Raw genomic sequence first — 21404 nt, forward strand, 5'->3', positions numbered from 1 at the left:
CGCGTATGACATGCATTTGACCAACTCGACATTCGCATTGCAACTTGACACGCATTGCATTGACAAATCTAAAAGTTCAATAAATCGTTGACTAATTTAACAAACTTTAAAAAGGCTAACTATATAATTCTTGACCGCAGTTGCCTACTAATAGCTACTATATATTCTTACAGGCTTAACCTATTTAAAACTTAAAAGCTTGTATATTCCTTGATGCTTAAGGTAACGTTTATACTATTAGCAATAAATTTTTTCACACAAGTTTATTACTTAGAGCGTCTCCTAAGGCTTACACGAGCTCTACGAGTCTAACCGAACCTACGAAAGCTTAACGAAGCTCTAAACAGAGCTCTAACGAGTCTCACACTCTCTACCGAAGTTACGTACAGAGGCTCTGCCGAAAAAGCTCTGCCGAGCCTCTGCGAGCTCTGCCGAAGCTCTGCACGACCTCCTGACGAAGCTCTGCACGAAGCTCTGACGCAAGCTTGCCGAGTCTGCAAGAAGCCTCTGCCGAAGCTCTGGGCAGAGGCCTCTGCCACGAAGGCTCTGCGTAGAGAGCCCTCTGCACCAAGCTCTGACGAAGTCTAAAAGTAGGCTCTGCACGAGGCTCTGCGCGAGGCTCCGCGAAGCCTCTGCTACGGAAGCTCTGCCACCAAGCTCTGGCCGAACTCGCAAAGCTCTGAACGAGCTCTGCACGAGCTCTGACGAAAAGTTGCACGAAGCTCTGCCTCTGCGAAGCTCACGTCAGGCTCTGCACGAGGCTCTACGCGAGGCTCTGCGAGGCTTACCGGAAGCCTCTGACACGAAGCCTCCTGCACGAAGCTCTGACGCTACAGAGGCTCTGCAGAGCTCTGCGGAGGTCTGCGTACGGAGGCTCTGCACAAAGCTTGCCCGAACTCTGCCGTATAGTCTGAACGAAGGCTCTGCGCGAAGCTATGCCTAGGCGCTCTACGAAGCCTGCACAGGCTCTGCGCGAAGCTTACCGAAGCTCTAACGAAGCTCTAGTAAGAGGCTTGACAAGGCTCTACACGAAGCTTGCCTACGGAGGCTCTACCGAGCTGATCGGTCCGCTAGAACCAGATACGTCTACCGTGTCACAGTATAGCGCCTTATTTTTACCTTACCTTCTTCTTACATCCAGTCTACCTGTCACCAGGACCAGAAGGCACCACCGAGGCCGTTGTAGAACTAGACAGAAATAAAAACTCAAAAAAAAACCAAAATAAGATAAATATACAGACAAAAACCAAAAATAATTAAAAAAAGTATATCGCTAACGACACGTTACCAGAACCAGACGACCGTTACTAAGCACAGAACGACCGTCGCCAGAAAGACGACGTTACCAGAACCAGAGACGTTACCAGACTACGACCCGTCGCCAGAGCCAGACGACCGTCGCCAGACCAGACGACCGTCGTTAGAGCCAGACCGACTACCGCCAGAGCCAGACAACTGTCGCTAGAATCAGACGACCGTCGCAGAACCAGCGACCGTTACCAGAACCAGACGACCGTCGCTAGAGCCAGACGACTGTCGCTAGAGCAGACGACCGTTGCCAGAACCAGACGACCGTCTCCAGAGTAGACGACTGTCGCCAAAACCAGGACGACCGTCGCTAGAGCCAGACGACCGTCGCCAGAACCAGAGACCGTCGCTAGAACAGACGCGTCGCCAGAACTAGACGACGTTACCAGAGCCAGACGACCGTTACCAGAACCAGACGACCGTCGCAGAACCAGACGAACCGTCGCCAGAACTAGACGACTGTCGCCAGAGCCAGACGACAACGCTAGCCAGCGCGACTATAAATGATTGATCGATGATCGAATTAAGGTAGCCAGACAGGTTAGGCATAAACAGGTAGATGCTGACGGTAGGTAGATGTAGACAGGTAGGTAGATGCAGACAGGTAAGTAGATATAGATAAGGCAGGCAGATGCAGATAGGTAAGTAGATGCAGATAGCAGGCAGATGCAGATAGGTAGGTAGATGCAGACAGGTAGGTAGATGCTGACGGGTAGGCAGATATAGACAGGTAGGCAGATGCAATAGTAGGCGATGTAGATAGGTAGGCAATGCAGACAGGTAGGCAATGTAGACAGGTAGGCGATGCAGGCAGGTAGGTAGATAGGCAGGTAGGTAAGTCAATAGGTAGATAGGTAGAAGACATCGCTATATTATATTATTATCTAAATAATAATATTTATTTTGCTAGCCTTATAATAGCTTTAAATAGCTTTTATTTATTTAAAATATGCTATTAGTATAAAAGAGGTAAATATATTATGGTTGCCAAATGCGTAGATTGCTGGCAGGTTGCGCGCAGGTTGCGCGCAGGTTGCGCGCAGGCTGCGCGCAGGCTGCGTGTCAAAAAAACACGACATAGGCTAGTCGGTCGAGTTGCCAAATGACCTCAACTGCGCGCCAATTGCGTCAACCACCAGCCATTGAGGCCATTAAAAGGGTACCATATTTTGCCGATGAAGGAAGATTAAGGTAAGACTATGCATTTAGGGTGATAAGCAGACCCCTAATATCGACCATTTCGAGACATGCGTCTATCATACAATACGACACCTTTAGGTTCCTAATGGCAAAGGTGGCAGCTAAGCCGCCGCTGTAAGAAAGCAGGCACCGAGAGAATAGCTTTAGATGGAAATGAAGTATATATCTTATTACTCGTTAACGATATGCTGATTGTAGATGTAAAGACCTAGGTCCTGTAGAGGTATTCATAGGCTTCTAAATTAATTAAGATTAACGGCTAAAAATGGACAACTGTAATCTGCCCCCTTAAGTATAACGATGCGACGAACACGATCGGATATTATTCCAAGGCATAGCAGCCATACGCTATAGGGGAGCGGCGATCTAAATGGCTCAAAGGCAGAAGTTGACGGCATTAAGCTTAATAGAAGTAGAGATTATGGCAGCATTAGAAGGAGTAAGGTCAGCAGTATGGCTTGAGAAGCTAACGAGAGATCTGGGGGAGAGAGACGATGACGACGGCCCCTTTATTCCTACCCTCTATTGCGACAATAAGGGTATGGTTGACCTCTTATACGACACGAAACACTACCAGAAAGCCAAGCATATCGAGACTCGATACCTCTTCGTACGGAATAACATGGTTTAGAAAGGTCGACTTAAAGTGGTATATATACTAGTAACGGACGGAGACGGAGCAAGTTACGGAGGTTTTTCGCCTACTAGGTTTTCCCTCTGTACGTAGGCCGAATGGCACTTATAAGGTATTTGGGAATAGCTTTATAATTGCCTATTTAGGACCAGACGAGGAGAGCGTCGTCAGCATGGGGGAGTGTCAGAATTAGCGCTAGGGGTGCTGACTAAGCTCTGGACATATTGCAAGACCGAGCTCTGCATGCAATCTACATAGACATCAACCGCATCTACTGCATCACGAATTAATCAATATTCATCGTCTGCGTCATCTCTATCATCAATTAGACCCTCAAGACACCTCCGCTGTGACCCCATGACCTTGTAATTCCAACATGTCTACATGGTTGGCATGGAGTGTTATCTCAGTAAGCGACTCAGCCGGCAACCAAGACAGTAAATCTCGCTAGTACTTAAGTAGTATAGCTTTACTGGACCATTACTAGTGTGATAAAATTACTTAACAATGCTGTCTTGGCTGCCGTCTGAGGGCCTTTGGTGCGAAAATGTATAGGTGCCGACTCATTAATTAAACGCGACGCTACTAAAGAGCAATATATCTTCACCAGTTGACTAGTTAACCACTTTAAAAGGTAATCGATTATATTTTAAGGGCCGCTTTATTTATCTATGTACTTATTTATGCATTTTAGCTAATATAAAGTTCTAAAATTACAGGTCGAAATTTCTTGACGTGTCTTGTTGTGCCGACTCGTGCGCGAATCCTCTCTTAATGCCTTGAAGCAAGCGGTATTACCAACGACAACGTGGCGACCTGCGCTATAACCCTTCGACTCCTCTAGCCTCTTTAACTCCTCCAAGGATCGAAGCTCTGCTCGAAGCTCTGCTTGAAGCTCTGCTCGAAGCTCTATCGAACCATCTGATGCTTGACATTCTGGGGTTCGGAACTGTCCAATATGACTCCAGAGCTGGTCGGTATACGTTTCATCGGCAGTATATAACTGGGTAGAGCTTTGATAGAGCTTCGAGCAGAGCCTTGTATAGAGCCTTGTATAGAGCCTTAAGTAGAGCCTTAAGTAGAGCCTTAAGTAGAGCCTTAAGTAGAGCCTTAAGTAGAGCCTTAAGTAGAGCGTCGTGCAGAGCTTTGTATAGAGCTTGTATTTAGGCTTGTTTTTTTGAAGGCCTGTAACAACTTTGTATAGAGCTTTGTGCAGGCGTTTGTGTAGACGTTCGTGCAGACGTTCGTGCAGACGTTCGTGCAGACGTTTGTAGAGACGATGGTGGAGACGTTCGTACGGACGATTGTATGGGCGATTGTAGAGCCGTTCGTAGAGACGTTCGTAGAGACGTTCGTAGAGGCTTTCGTAGAGACTCTCGTAGAGACTTTCGTAGAGACTTTCGTAGAGACGACGCGTCGGTCGGTGTCTATCTACTATGAGAGCTCGATCGCCTTTAAGGTGGCCCATGCACTGTTACGTGCACGTCGCCAAGCTCAAAGAGACTGCCCCCCTACTAATATATTCCTATTGTAAAAAAGTAATCGATTGTAGAGGAGACTAGTCTAACTCGACTTATTAGCTTATTAGGTTAAATAGGTATTGTTAGGGAGTTAAATATACAGGAGAGAGTGTCTCTTATACAAAATTGCGAAAATTAAAGTTAAGCGCCATATAGAGGTATAGCGGTAAAGTAAAGGCATAGCGCTAGTAGGGGGTTCTCCCGCTTACCCTAATACAGTAGCATATACAAAATATTAAATTTACGCGTCTTGCACTGCGTTCCTTATACTTTTTAGTATATATTAATACTAATTAGCCTTTATAAATGTTAGCTGTACTTAGTATACTTAATCCTCCTTTATAAGAGCCTATAGGGCCTATACCTTACCCTTCTATTCGCCGGCTAAGAGCTCCCGAGCTTACGCAAGATTAAAAACGTAACTGCTAGCTATTACACTTAATTAGGTAGTTTTATTCTTAAATCTATAAACAACTTAGCTATACTATCCGTTAAATAAGAGGAGTATATAAAGATGGAGCGTAAGCAACCCCTTAAAAGCAATCTGGCCGGCCTCCTATCCTTATATAAGCATAGGTTAAAGAGCTAGTTAAGTTTATTTATACGTTATCTACTAATTAGCAAATATCTTTTACAAAGTTAGCTAAAGTTTTAGACTTTAGTATTAAAAAGGATGCTATTCGCACTGCTTTCCTTCGCGAAGGCTTTTACTAATGTTTAGCTATACGTAAGCCTTTAATTTTAGAGAAGAATTAGGAAATTTAACTTATATAGGCTTGTAAGCATATTAATTAGATACTTAAGTAATGGTACTAAATCTTATAGACTAACAAGACGTAGATTATAGGTGGAAGATATATATAGATATAGGTTATACAGAGAGTAGAAAAAGAGTGGAATCTAACTTATATTATAGAGAGATATTAAAGAAAGAATAGATGGATGTTTTAGGGCTGTTTTTATAGGTATGTACTTAGGCCAGGGATCTTTTAAAAGAAAGACTGGGGGTTAATTAACTAGGAGTCTTATTATGTATATATAGTGCTAGTAATCTATAGTTATATTAAGCTAATAAGAAGATAAGGTATATACTTAATTCTTATATAAGACGGGGCTCCTGGCTATACCATAGGGAAGATAAAAAAGGACTTATAAAAGTATAGGATTATTATTATTTTCTGGCCTCCTTATTCTCCTAACTTAACCCCTATTAAGAGGGTGTGGCATTTTATAAAAAACTATCTTTAAGATAATTACCCTAAAAACATATTATATAACAGGCTGCGTGCGGCAGTAAAGGATATATGGGAGAAGGTAGGAAGGTATAAACTAGAGGAGCTAATTAATAGTATAAAGGAACGATACTAGGCTGTAATTAATACAGATGGTCTCTCTACTAGGTATTAATTTATATAGAATTAAGAGAATTCATCTATTTTAAGCGGCTATTATAATACTACTATATTAGGGTAAGCGGGAGAACCCCCTGCTAGCGCTATGCCTTTACTTTACCGCTGTACCTCTATAGAGTTCCGCCTCAGACTACAGGGCAAACTTAAGGTTGGTAGATAGCTGATTGATTAAAAGAAAGTGGCGTTTATTTAGGCGGAGACTAGTGACACTTTAGTATTAGTGAGTGCGCCTTAAGTTCTGCCCTTGCCGGCTAAGTCGCTTACGAGATAAATGGAGCGAAAAAGCGACTTCGTTAAGATGGCAGCATAACGTAAGCCATATACAGGTGATATTTGATCAATTTATAATAAAATCAACAACGAGCTTATATATTTCAAATAGGCCAAATTGAAGCTTTTGTATTACTATTTCGATCGTGATATCGTTTGAATTAATTTAACTACGTTATAGTAGTGATGTAGACCCGCGCGTCGACTGGTTGTATAGGCGACTACTATATTCCTACGAGGTCCTCCTTTAGATCAACAACCTATTAATCCACTTATTTATAGGCCGCAGATTGCACTTAAATATATAAGAGAGGTGGGCCTAATCCTAATTATACCCACGGGGGTTTGGAACGGCTCTATTTAATATAGTAACGTTAAGCTTTAGTAGAGTCATTCCTTCCTTATCCCATGCGCTGTTAAGAAAGGTCGTTTGGTAAGCAAACCAACCAGATTTGAAATGCAATATCGTGATAATAAAACTCGAATTTGGTATATATTTATATTGGTTAGGTTGGACAAAGTCTGTATTATTAGAAGAACGTTTATAACCTATTATGGTAGTTTAATTAAGGTAGAGAGCAATCTAGTGTTCGCGCACGGGCCAGATTTCCTAAACGACCTCAACAGCGCATAGGATACTCCCTTTAAGTTAACTGTATTTAATTTCTCTATATCCTAGCTTCTAAAAGGCTCTATATAGGTAAGAGTCTTTAAGATAGTAGTAGGATTATAAGGTAGAAGGCTTATAGCTTTCCAGGTGCTGTAAATTGTATTATCTCTTGCAACGCCGACTTGCGTCCATCTGTTATCGATAAGAATCGACCAATAGAATCAGTTAAATCAAAATCATCAATGTGGAAAGGATTAAAATTAAGTAGCGGCCAGGGCTTCGGGAAGGGGTTCTTTTGCGACGCAATTTGGTTAAATATTATATTAAGTCGGCTTAACAAAGTCTATATCGTTAGAAGTATATTTAGAAGGCATGGTTAGACATTATACGCGTTGTTTTGATTTGGTGTTCTCGCACAGACCATTTGTAGATGGACGCCGGCGTTGTAAGGGATAGATGAATGCCTACATACGCACCTTTTGGTAGAGCTTTAAAAAATATTTCTTATTACGCCTAAGTGGCCACATTAACAAAAGTCATCTACTTGCTTCCTATAGTATTAAAAGAGCGGCCTAAAATAACCTATATTTAGTGGTTAAAGCTTATAAGTTAAATAAGGTACTATGCTTGCCGAAATATCGTAAACTTGCGCCGGAGTAAAGCCGGTTATCGCGCACCACCCAATTTTATATAGAAATCGATATAATTGATTATTTCTACCTGCTTACGCCATTATAATAGGCCGTTATCTTCTAATTAAGGTTATAAACCAAATTAAGCTTTATTTAAATCTTAATAAGTACGTATCTAATATTGCGGTTGCTTTAGGGCTATTAAAAACAACTATTTATAAGCTTTAATTAAACTAGGACCTTTAGGGCCAACTATATACGCTATTTAGTATAAAACTAGGTAGACCGGGCCTTCTTTTAGAGTATTAAAAGTAGGTCAGTATTCTTGGCATAGTATTAAGTTTTTTATTAATATTTTTGCTTAATTATAGTAACTACTTAAGTACCTTAAAGAAAGGCCTACCGCGTATCTTAATAAGATATAAGACTTCCTCTTTAACGAACTTAATATCTAAGCCTTTATTACTACTATTTACTATATTCTTAAGGTAGCTTAGTAGTTTTAAAAGGTAGTTATTACGGTACCGCTATAGACCCTTTCTGTTACGGCACTGTTACAGACCCTCGTTAGGGGCTCGTCTGGAGCCTTGGCGCTATATATATAAACGTGTCCTTTCCTTAACCTTCTTCTAGTCCTTGTCTTGATATTCTCGTTAATAGACTACCAATTGTACAGGCTTACGCGTCCCTCTTGCCGTGCTCGTGCCTTGATTAACTAAGTCGCTAACATTATATTAAGACCAACCACCCTTTTTTCCTAAGAAGGAACTTAAAAATATCTATAAGGATATAGAACAGGACCCTAAGGATATAGAACAGGACCCTAAGGATATAGAACAGGACCCTAAGAACTAGAACTAGAACTAGAACTAAAACCCTAAGAATACGAACGGAATATAAACGGAACACGAATAGCATATAAATATAACCACGACCCTAAGAACCAGACACGCACGGATAAGGACCCCTAAAAGAACCTACCAGAAATTACCTAATACCCCTACATTTAGCGAATACTAGATTAATTCGACTGGGTTGATCTAATTAAACTAGAGCCTTAATATAGGCCTATTACTAAATCGAATTAATTAAATTAAGGCCTTTTAGGGAGGTATAAACGATTAAATTAAGTATATGACCCTAACCGTACAACCCAACCAACGAACGAACTGACGAATTAAAATGTCAAAATAAGGTTTCGCCAAGACGCTAACTGGACCCTTCTTAACCCTTTTAAATTGAAAGCGAACGACCTTAACGACCAGTTATACTAGACGTTAATTATTTAAATATACAGCCAGCGAATAAGGAACGATTTGGTTAAATTAATCGATTAAATCAAAATTAAAAGGAATTAATTTGGACTACTTAAAGAACCTACATGTCTTAACTTCTAAGTAAGCCTCTGCCATTAGTTCGCTTAGGTGTACGTAATTAAAGTTAAATCTAACCTTTAACAACTGCCTACCCTGTAGGACTCTATTATTATTCTTATTAAAATATATGAGTATCTATTACCTAGACATTAAATATACGCGATAGAACCAGTAGCAATATTACCGATAGTATGGCTCTATTAGCTCTTCCGTTCGAACCTTCCTATACTATGTTAAAGAGCCTCCGTTAAAAGGTCTCTAATTACACTATTACCTCTATTACCCTACCTCATCGACCTAAGAACCTCTCTACGGATCTCCACCCCTACCTTAACAACGCTATTGTGACCTTAAGCACTTTAACGGCCTATCTATACAATAATAATGCTTCCTAGGCTATAAGGGTAGTAGAGGTAAAAGAGGGGGTAGAAAGAGTTAATATAAAGGTTGAAGAAGTTAAGGCTAAGGTTGTGGAAGTTAAAGCTTAGGTTAATGAGGTTAATAAGAAGGTTGATAAGGTTAATAAGAAGGTTGACGAGGTTAATAAGAAGGTTGATAAGGTTGATAAGAAGGTTGACAAGGTTGACAAGAAGGTTAATAAGGTTGACAAGAAGGTTGACGAGGTTAATAAGAAGGTTGCGGAAATTAAGACGGAGGTTGCGGAGGTCAAGACATAAGTTAACGACGTTAAGTTGTAAGTAATGTCGTTAGAAATGTAAATGGACAATATTAAGAATAGCCTTTTTAACTAGACGTAAAGCCTTAATAACCACACATATATTTAACTAAATTCTATATAAAAATGGCTCGACGACTAGATTAAACCTATTATAGCTTATGTTTAGGATGGAGACTGCTATAGGTATATTGTGGCTAAAGGTTTTCCTAATAGAGTTAAAGACTTCTGGAGGCTTGTTTTAGACCCTAAGACCCTAATAGATCTTGTAAGATATTACTTAGTACGAGACTAGGAACGATGGAAGAGGGCTACCTTAAGGGATACTAACGTTAGCTGTTATATAGAACTAGAGGATACAGTTACCGCGCATTTATATAAGTGTTTAAGGGCCCTGGCTATAATATAGGGCCTATAGTATAGCGTCCTTAAACCCCTAAGACCTTAACGCTAAGGCCTAGGAAAGCGTAAGGTAGAGATAGATAATAGGTTAAGACGAGTTAGGGCACGAGAAGACTAGGACAACGATTCTGTAACAGGATTAGAATTAACCTCTTTATAAGATGTTGACGACTAAAGGTCTTAGCCGAGTAGGGTAATATCGGTGTAGATATGGGTACCTTCTAATACAGAGAGAAGAGATCTTGTAGAACTGCTGATGGTAGCTAAAAGAGAGGATCCAGGAAGACGTAGCCCTAAGTCTATATATTAGGAGCCTAGTAATTCTTCTAAGCTTTAATAGAGGATTAGATCTACTTCTTCTACTAAATAATAGAGGAATCGGATGCGTTATAGCGACGGTCAATTAGTCTATACCTCTAAGCTTTAAGGACAACATCAGGACCGCACCCCTAGGGAAGAGCTTTGTTAACCAGTCTCTAGCCTAGAACCTACTTAACTATTCTCTAGTAAGGAGCTTAGATAATTAGCCCCTGGTCTAGGTCCTACTTAACCACTCTCTACACTATAACCTGACCTAACCTAACTAACAAGACGTCGCGCTAATACGCCTACAACACTAATCCTAACGCTAGTACCGTACTGCTACCTAAACCAACCGACTTCTACTACTCTACCTGCAGCTACCCAATTAACCCTTGCTGCTCCACCTGCAACAACAATTTAGAACGGATCTATAATATGGCTTTCTTAACGGGGAGGATAACTATAAAGCCTGAGGGCAGGCTTTTGCGGAGGGGGGGGTAATATTACGGCACTATTACAGACCCTTATTAGGGGCTCGTCTGGAGCCTTGGCGCTATATATATAGACGTGTCCTTTCCTCAACCTTCTTCTAGTCCTTGTTTTGATATTCTCGTTAATAGACTACCAATTGTACAGGCTTGCGTGTCCCTCTTGCCGTACTCGTGCCTTAATTAACTGAGTCGCTAACACTTTCAGCTAGGTAGGTATTAAGACAAATAATGTTAGCTGGTTGGTAGGTAGAGATATAGAATTGAATAAGTGATCTGTTTTATTTAAGGTGGCTTTAAGAGCCCTAATATATATAAGAGAATTAACCCCCTATAGGGGTCCCTAGAGGGTAGTGTAATAAGACGATATTAGGCTAATACTGATGTCTAACAGCCGTCGTCATAGGTCAATATTACCTATAGGTAAAGCTACCTCCGTGGCCAACACACCCCCTTAGATCTGGCGTAGAGCGGCAGAGCTGGATTACTGGATTAGGTAGTTATAATAGACGAGCTAGTAGTGAGCTTTATGATTTAATTGTTAGTTTATTAGATATCTAATATCTTAAAGCCCTACTACTTTAACGAATTTTTAATGATTTTGCTTTAAGAGAGCTTTAGTTAGTCTATCTGCAGCTATTTTACTTATCGGTACCCATTATACGACAAAGCTTCCATTTTATACCTTTTAGCAAAGCTAGAATTGATAGATATCTATATATTAGAGTTTTGTAGATACCGTAGGGGTCTCTTTTGTTACAATCCGTACTAACTGCTGATTATTATAATTAATAATAACGTCCTGTTCTGGATTAAATCTAATAACTTTAAAGATCCGAACTATATGCTTAACCTCCCCGCTAATATGCGAGAGAGCTAGGAGTTCTGCCTTTTATCTAGTTACCTGCTATGCTATTAACCTATTAAATAAGCTTATTAAGAAGCCCTATAAGCTCCGTTATATTAGAGCATTGTTAGTAAAGCTAGTATTAGACGCAGCTTTTAGAACCTGGTTTATCTCATATAGCGTAATAGTAGAGAACTTAAGAGCGAGGTACCTAGTATTATAGAGATAGGTAAGCAATCTGTTGATCTCCGTAAGATAAGCTAGCGACGGATTTTATAAGAACTTAGTTAGCCTGCTAATAGAAAAAGCGATATTTAGTTGTATAGTAGATGCCGGATATATTGCAGAACCTATATGGTGTTAATATCCTTTTATCTAATTTGGCATAGCTTCTCCTTTATATAATGTCAATTCCTAGCCCAATAGTGGTGTAGCTAATAGCTTTAGATATTCTAGATGGTATATTAAGACTAGCTTCTTAAGATACTAATCTAGATAGAGCTAGAGCTTTCCCTTTTGTCGATCTTGTATAACACGAGTATTTAGAAATGACGTGAATTGAGGTATTTGGCGGATCTCAAATTAATCTTATAGCTGCTTTAGGATATCCTCTATCTGCTATTAATAGCTTAGGTGTCCTATAATTAGGATATTGTTAACGTAGAAGAATATAAAGATAGGTTTAGTAGGGTATATATAGAGACACGGCTTATTTAGTATAGCTTTTAAACCTATACTCCGTAAAGCAGTAGACATTTCTAAGAACTATAATTTGGGAGATTTACGTAGTCCGTATATTATCTTTCTTAGACGGAGAGAGAATCTAGGTAGTAGGTCTATACCCTTAGGGGGAATAAGGTAGACCTTATTATTAACTAAGGCATTAACAAAGGCGTTAACGGCGTTAATTTATATAACGTCTAGGTTAAAACTAGCGATAAAAGCGTAGAGCAGATAGAAGGTCTAATAGGCTACCGTAATAGCTTTGACCTCTTCTTATAAGACTACTTAAAGGTCTCTGCGGATAACTAGATAAGCTTTAAATCTTATAATAAAGCCATCCAAATCTTCCTTATATGTAAAGACCTATATAGTAGAAAGTTAATAAACCTTCTTAACTAGTTATACCTCGTCCTAGGTGTGTTTTCCTATTAAGGCCTTTATCTTAGTATAAGCAGCTACTTTAAACTCTATAGCGTACCTATAATTAAGTATTTCTTTCTATGACTTTAGTAGTGGTGGAAAATCGTCTTAATATCCGTACGTTTTTATAGCAGTAGTATAGAAAGCGTAAGCCAATGGTGTTATATCTAGATTGATAATATTATTACCATTATTAATTTAAACCGCAAAGGCTCGTCGTTATAAATCCTGATTTAGCATATCTTTTTGTCACGGAAGTGGGCACGAGCTGGAATACAATGTACTAAATAGGGTAGTAATTAAAGAAGGCTACGTACGCGTAACTATGCGTGGTTGATATAAAGACATTTGGATGAAGAAGAAGATTCTTCGTGTGCCAGGTCGGGTATAAATAGGGGTTATAGGGGAACGTGTGTAGGTGTTTTGGGACGAACGTGAGTACGGGTCAAGAATGTTAAAACGCGCAGGGACGTGAGAGCGTGTGAGTCCCGTGACACTTTCTTCTTTGCTATAGGCCGCTTTTTACGGCTAGAATATCTCTTACCCCCTAATGATGAGCCTGCTGTTATCTAAGGTTTGGAATGAGGTGTAGAATCTACAAACGGTGGTTTGGTGTCTTTAGGAGATAACCAAGTAGTAGATAATATCTATGGCGTAGATACTACCGTAGATGGTGTTTGTTAAGGCGTTAGAGATATAGAGGGTATAGATAGTTCTGGAGTTAGCTCCGGGGTAGGTAGCTAATAAAGTTCTTCTGTTAAGATCTAAATGCTTTTTAATATAGGAGTAACGTTAATATTTGCTAAATATGGTAGTCTTATATCTAGTTCTTTGTTAAAGTTTTTTATCTAGTCCTTACTGCTATTTTAAAGATTATCTAGTAGGTTTTAGACTTACTAAAAACGGTCCTTTTAAGCCTATGAGATAATAAGGTATTCTAGTGTTTTAGGAGATTAATATCTCTTTAACTTATTAATTTGTATATTACAAAATCGGATAATGCGGTTAGTAGTTAGTATCTATACCCTATAGATATTTAAAGCTTCTATACTAACGAGATAACCTATTTAGGCTTGTGACTTAAACTTTACCTTCCTAGAAATGCTGTATTTAATAAGTACGTAGGTTAAAGATCCGGCTATATAAAGTCCTGCTAGCCATAGCTTTTATTTATATAGTATCTTAAATAGGGTCTTTTAGTTAATAGACTTAATAGGAGTTTAATTAAGTAGGAACACTATAAGGAGTACGAATTTGGGCCATAGATCCACGGGTAACTTTGCTTTAATAATAGCAGTCCTTACTTATTTGGAAATGGCTCTTCCTAACCTCTCTATAGGTCTATTTTAAGCTAGGGTATCTAGTATCGATTGCTTAATAATACCTCTGTTAAGCTAGATAAGGTTTTTTACCCTAGCGCCTATACCTTGCTCCTTATCTATATACTAAATACGGACACCTTAAGCATTAAATTTCTTCGCAAACGCTATTATTGATTTAAAGAGTAGGAGTAGCGTCTCTTGCTTATGGTTCTTAATAGGAAAAGCATAATGGTACTTTATATAGTTATACCAAAAGTAAGCTATATACGTGTCTTTATTAAACCCATCTTCTTTTATAATAATATTAAAGTGTATATATTTAAACGGGTAGGTTCCCTTTATGGATATTCTATAAAATATCTGCTGTGTTATCTTTCTAAGAATATATAGTTTATAAAGTAGTATATTATATAGAGTTCTTCCTCTATCTATCTTAACTACTTTAACTCCATCTACTGCAGTTAGTAAATAATCTACTAACTCCATATTATAGTGTAGTAAGCGTTAATGCCATACTTTATTATATACTGAGGTCTTAAAGAATCTAGTGGATGTAGCATAGGTAATAGGAGTAGGTGGTAAGTAGGCAATAGTATTAATAAGGTAGAGACCTCTGTATTTTATAAGGTTAGTAAATAGGCTTCTATTATCCTTATAGCGTAGGTGGTTTATAGATTGGTCTATAATTACTTTAACCCTATAGAGCTTCGCTGTGGATATTAGATTGGTATGAAAATAAGGAGCGTATACTATGTTCCTTAATATTAGATACCTAGTTAGACGTTATTCGCCTACCTTAATAGCCAAGCTGATATCACCATATCTATAGATTTCTGCTCCTAAATCTTTAGCTATTATTATAGATATATAAGGCTTAAGGTTATAAAAGTATCTAATATTGTTATAGAAGTGTATATCTACTATAGTGTTATACCCCTAGGCGTTAATTAAAGACAGATCCGGATGTTCCTATAATGATAACGATGAGTAGGATATTGTTATAGCAGCCGCTATAGCTTAGGGCCTGTCCAGATTCTTAATCTTTTTAGTAGAAGCTAATAGAGACATTCTTGACCTAGGGCCTTCCCTCTTAATCTACTTAACCCTTTTATTATAATACTACTTGTTTATTAGAACCTTAAGCTATTTTTAATACCTCTGTAGATACTTATTATTTGGTATAAAGTTCGGACCTTAAAGAGACTGAAATAGTTACTTGTAATTCTTTAACTTATAGGGTAAACCATAAGCAAAGCACTTTGCCTTAGGTGATTAAGAAGGTGCTAGAGTAATAAACGTCGTAGGATCTACAGCTAGCTGCCCTAAAAGTATAGCATAGGTATTACGTCCCATATTTAGATACTTATAGAGGAGGTTAAATTCCTTAATTATTATCGCTATTTCGAGCTTTTTTAACCTCTTCGCTACCTTTTAAATAAAGGTATAATATAGAGCTAGATAGATCCCCTTATAGTCCTAAACAAAGGCTTATATAACGCTGCTCTCTATTACCTTTATTAGCCCTTCCTCTAGTTCTTCGCCGTTCTATATAATGGTGATATAAAGCTAAAGCCATAATTTTAGAGTCTGGTGTTTAGGCCCTTGTTTCCGTTTCCTAAGATCGTCTAATACTATCTGCTGCAATGTAGCTTAAGATGGCTTTACTACCTTCTTTAGCTGTCTTATAATTAAATATGGTGTAGTAAGGTTCTTAAGATAACCCAAAAAGTTAGTACCTACGGTGGTATATAAGAGTACTATAAACGTATAGAGCTTCTCTTCCCGCTTTAGGTAGTCTTGTCGTTATAGCTTATAGAGCTTAAAGAGCATTCTCTATATCTCTAGAGATTGCTAAGGTTATTGTTCTTAACTTAATAACCTAGGTATAGCTGTTCTAGTAGACGCTAAAGTTGCTGCTAAAGCTGTAGGAGCTACTATAGGTATTGCAGGAGCTGCTGCTGGTGCTGTAAAAGCTGCTGCTAGTGCTATAGAAGCTGCAGGAGCTATTGCAGGTGCTATAGGAGCTGCTGCTATCGAAGGTATAGCTAGCTTAGTGTTTTCTTTAATTTCGTTTTCCGTCTTATCTGGGTTAATATAGTCCTAGATCTTCGCAAAACTTGCTTTTTAGCGGATAAATTAAAACCATATAGGCTAGTCTTTCTGGGTTAGTAAAAGAGGGTTTATAGAGTCCTTGGTTGCCATATTAGCTTTTATTTTAAGATTGCGTAAAGAGACGCGCTTACGCGTAAAGCACGCGATATTCCGTGACGAACTATGCTTAAAGAGGCTTAGTAGTAGTCGTCTGGCCACTAAGATCTCCCTAGTGCTTAGAAGGTTACCAGGCTTATAACTTTTAGCCAGGCAGGTATTAAGATAAATAACGTTAGCTGGCTGGTAGGTAGAGATACAGAATTAAATAAGTGATCTATTTTATTTAAGGTGGCTTTAAGAGCCCTAATATATATAAGAGAATTGACCCCCTACAGGGGTCCCTAGAGGGTGGTGTAATAAGACAATATTAGGCTAATACTGATGTCTAACAGCCGTCGTCACAGGTCAATATTACCTATAGGTAAAGCTACCTCCGTGGCTAACAGACCCTAGTTAGGGGCTCGCTTAAAGACTTGGCGCCTGTATATAGACGTGTTTTTTCCTTAACCTTCTCTGCTCCTTAGCTTAGTATCTTTATAATATAGCATTCTATAAGCTTTGGTTTAGAGGCATTTATATAAGCCGTAATATTATACTAAGCTTACCCACCTGGGGGGGACTTCATTTGTTTTAAAGCTCCCTCTTTACCTTGCCTAGGAAGGCCTGGATAATCTCCTACCCCCGTTCTGTGTATTCTAAGGGGACACGCGTCGAATACCCCTAGCTGCGCGTCGTCGACGTGTTGAGTCGCTATTATTGATACTGGGAGCCGGTATTTAAGCAGCTAGAAGGTCTTCTGTAGATAAGGACGACTGCCTAGGAAGGCAAGAATATCTCACCCCCCCCTTTAACCTTTTCGACTAATACGGAGTTATACGAGCTATAGAGACGACCTTGGTTAAGACTTAGCCTAGTACTGCGAAGAACGACATAGTAATCCTGTCACTAAGCCCAGCACTAATCCCGTAGTGTCGGCTAAGATAAGCTAAGACATAACCTAAGCCGTGCCATTGGGCGGTAGGTATATGTTGTCCGCGAAGTCCTCTGGTATATATTAGGTTCGGGCCAACGGCTAAGATAAGCTAACTTATAACCCGCGCCGTATTATTGGGCGGTAGGTGCATATTATCCGCGGAGTCCTCTAGAACGAATCCTACCCGTTGTCTGGCTACTACGCTGCGATAACTACCCCAATTAATACTAAGCTGTACAAGGAGAGACGAAATTAATTAGGAAGGACCTAACGCTTATACCGTACTGCTACCCTAACCCTAAACCGACCGTATAATCGCGCCGATATGCCTGTGATTGAACCAGATAACCGTCGCGCCTATACGCCTGCAATACTACGAACTTAATTACCGTCGTGCTAATATACCTGCGACACTATAAACTAGACACGGCTGTGCCGATACGCCTACAGTCCTACTAACTGAATGATCGCGCCGATACGCCTGTAATACGCCTGCGATTTGAATGCGGCCTGAACGGGATTTAAAAGCAAACCCGATAACCTGTCGCGCCGATATACCTGCGACACGACTCTCTAACTTGTCTATAAACGCCCTATAGACACCCGTTAAGTTCTTATTAACAACCACCGTATCTAATCGACCCGAATATCACTGTTAACCTAGATAGTCCCTTAATCCTACGGCCGAATATATCTATATCCTATATATAGGGGTACTAGGAGCCTAGGGGAGAATTTAAGTAATTTATGGCACTCTTAATTAGGAGAACAGATTAGGAGATTTATTCCGATTTATGGCACTCTCTAATAGCTCTATAGATGAGCCTGTTTATTAATATGACCTCTTATAAACTATCGACGCGTTTCTCTTAATAGCTATTTGTACGACCTTCTATGAACAAGACAGCCTACTATTATAAAAGTATGTCTTGCCAGTCGTCAACAAGAATCGAAATATCGACACGTACCTTCTTGATACCTCTTTTGATACCTAAATCTAACAACAATAGCGCCGATACGCCTGCTATTGCGACTTTGATAACGACCGTACGAGTTCATCGACGATTAACGGCCTCCCTTATTGATTCGATCGTCTTCTTCGCCCGCAGTAATCCTTTTTGACTAACACTAAGCTACGTATACTAAGGAACGACTACGGCTGATACTGAGTTATACAAGCTTTACCTTAGGTATTTGTACACTTCGACAACGAGGTTAATACTAAACTGTGTAAGCTTTGACAACGAAATCGATTTGGACGAACTGGATAATAATCGTGCCGTTACGCCTGCGACCTAAATGCGATTTGAATGCGACCCGAACGCGATTCGCATGCAAACCCGACCGAATGATAGCGCCGATATGCCTGCTATTACTTGACGCTTGCACCGTACTGCTACCCTGAATAGACAACGATCGTGCTGATATACCTACGATCTTGATTACCGTCGCGCCTATACGCCTGCGACCTATAAGACAAGCTCTCGCGCCGATATGCCTACAAGTGAACCCGATAGCCCCTCGCGCCGATATACCTGCGAGCCTAAACCTGTCGCTGGCACTGTACTGCTATTACAATAGACCCTTACTGCTCTATCTGTAGCTAAATAAACAGACCCTTACTGCTTTACCTGTAGCTAAACGAACAGACCCTTGCTGCTCTGCCTGCAGCTAATCCCGATTCGGCCATCGCTGCTCTGCCTGCAGCTAACCGACTTCTACTACCCTGCTTGCAGTAACAACCGTATACAAGGAGGACCTTTGCCCCTTATATGACCCTGCCGCTTGCACCGTACTGCTACCCCCAAATAGATAACGGCTGTGCCGATACGCCTACAGTCTAATTAACCAAATAATCGTGCTAATACGCCTGCGATTAATTGACCAACGATAGCGCCGATACGCCTACTATCTACTATCTAACGCTAGTACCGTACTGCCACTGGACCTCTGCTGCCTTGCCTGTAGCTAAACTAATACCTTACTGCCTCGCCTGTAGCACTATAATCGACATCTGCTGCTCTGCCTGCAGCACCACAAACGACTTTTACTGCTTCGCCTGTAGTATTAACTGTATATAAGGGAGAGCTTTGCTCCCTGGAATACGACCCCGTCGCTAGCACCGTACTGCTACTAAACAGATAAGAGCTCGTGCCGACACGTATGCGAGCTATAACTCCCTAACCCTCCCACCCTTATTAAAACTTTTTCACCTACCTTTTTATAAGAGGGGGATTAGGGGGGCTTTTTTTTTATAGCTCGGGGCGCGCTATAATAAAAGGGGGGATAGTAGAGCTAGGAGGTACCGAAGTTCTAGAGAAAGAACAACGACTAACGGAGGGCTCCTAGCGATATACCTCTCGCAGTAGCAGGAGCTGCAGGACGGCTACCTGCCCTACGTTAACTGGGTATAGCGATATACCCCTCATAGGAGCTGTATAACGGCTGCCTGCCCTACATTAACTAGGTATAGTAATATACCCCCGCAGCAGCAGGAGCTGTAGGACTGCTGTAAGTCCTAGGTTAACTAGCATCGCGATTAAGCGCCTAGATGCCAAATTTCTTTTTTTTTCTTCTCTCTTTCTTTTCTAATAAGGGGCTTATACAAAGCCTGAGGGTAGGCTTTCTTAAAGGAGGGGGTGATGTTACGGCACCGTTACAGACCCTAGTTAGGGGCTCGCTTGGAGACTTAGCGCCTGTATATAGACGTGTCCTTTCCTCAACCTTCTCTGCTTCTTAGCTTAGTATCTTTATAATATAGCATTCTATAAGCTTTGGTTCAGAGGCATTTGTATAAGCCGTAACAGTAGTCTTTAGACACGCGGTTTTAGGCGAAAAGGTATATAATTTATATTAAATCGGTACTTCTGGACGGTTATATAATATTACTCTAAATTTATAATACCTAAACGGGCTCTATTTCTATATAATAGGCGTCTTAGTTACTATAGTATAGTTCTATATTAAGGCGTCTTGGTTAATACGGTATAGTTATATATTAAGGCGTTTTGGTTACTATAGTATAGTTCTATATTAAGGCGTCTTAGTTACTATAGTATAGTTATATATTAAGGCATCTTAGTTACTACAGTACAGTCCTATATTAAAACGTCTTAGTCACTATTATAGTCCTATATTAAGGCGTCTTAGTTACTATAGTAAAATAGGTATTATCTACTACTTAAAAGGGAGTCTCCCCCGCCCTAAATATTTTTATAAAGCTAATCTAAAGAACGCTAGCCTTGTAGCTGTTCTAGCTAGTTAATAGCCTATCTTTTATCTCTTACTATACCGCCTTTTACACGCCGTCTTATATCCTTAATAATTTTATATCGACGGCTATAAAATATAGGCTCGCTATTAACCCGCTAGCGTACCCCTTAGTAGTAATTAAGAGCTTTAATTAACGGCCTACCCGCTAGCCCTAAAGTCCACTTAGTCTAGAGCTAGAAGACTAAATTACCACCTTAAAGTATTTTATATTCCCTTAACGGCGCCTATAGGTTAAGGATAAATAGAAAAGATAGTTAAGTATTAGCTTATACCTGCGCTAGTAGGGGCAATATAAATATAGTAGACGGCTAAGTAGGTGGTATAAATATTATAAACAGCTAAGCGGATAGTGTAGATATTATAAACAGCTAAGCGGATAGTGCAGATATTATAGACGGCGGCTAAGTGGGTAGTATAAATATTATAAATAGTTAAGTAAGTAGCGCGGATATAGTAAATGTTATAATAGACAGCGTAGGCTCGCCTAAAGGTAGATATATAGACTCTATAGGCCCTATCTAGATACCTATCTTCCCTTACTAGATCTATATAGGTATAAATAATGCTAATAAACTTTTTATTTCGCTAAGGCGTTCTAAGATTATCTATACGCGTAATTAAACCCCCTTTATCTTAGAGATCGCGGCCTTATATCTTAGCTTATATCGGCAAAATATGGTACCCTACTAATGGCCTTAATGGTTAGTAGTTAACGCAATTAGCACGTAGTTAAGGGCATTTGGCAACTTAACTAACTAGCCTATATTATATATTTTTTAATACGCAGCCTACGCGTAGCCTATACGCAACCTGCGCGTAACCTGCCAGTAATCTACACATTTGGTAACTATAATTATATTTACC

The 21404-nt window shown here is 39.8% G+C and overlaps 1 protein-coding gene across 1 annotated transcript; it reads left to right on the top strand.

Annotated features, from left to right (window-relative positions):
- Positions 1–9091: 9091 nt before the first annotated feature.
- Positions 9092–9737, top strand: K441DRAFT_661095 (uncharacterized protein). Its single transcript, XM_067648827.1, has 3 exons — positions 9092–9208; positions 9374–9438; positions 9469–9737. Exons 1-3 carry the CDS (start codon positions 9154–9156, stop codon positions 9637–9639), a joined length of 291 nt encoding a protein of 96 aa, XP_067503229.1. The 5' UTR covers positions 9092–9153; the 3' UTR covers positions 9640–9737.
- Positions 9738–21404: the final 11667 nt, after the last annotated feature.

Source organism: Cenococcum geophilum (assembly GCF_001692895.1).
Source record: "Cenococcum geophilum 1.58 unplaced genomic scaffold K441scaffold_25, whole genome shotgun sequence".
Classification (NCBI taxonomy): Eukaryota; Fungi; Ascomycota; class Dothideomycetes; order Gloniales; family Gloniaceae; genus Cenococcum; species Cenococcum geophilum.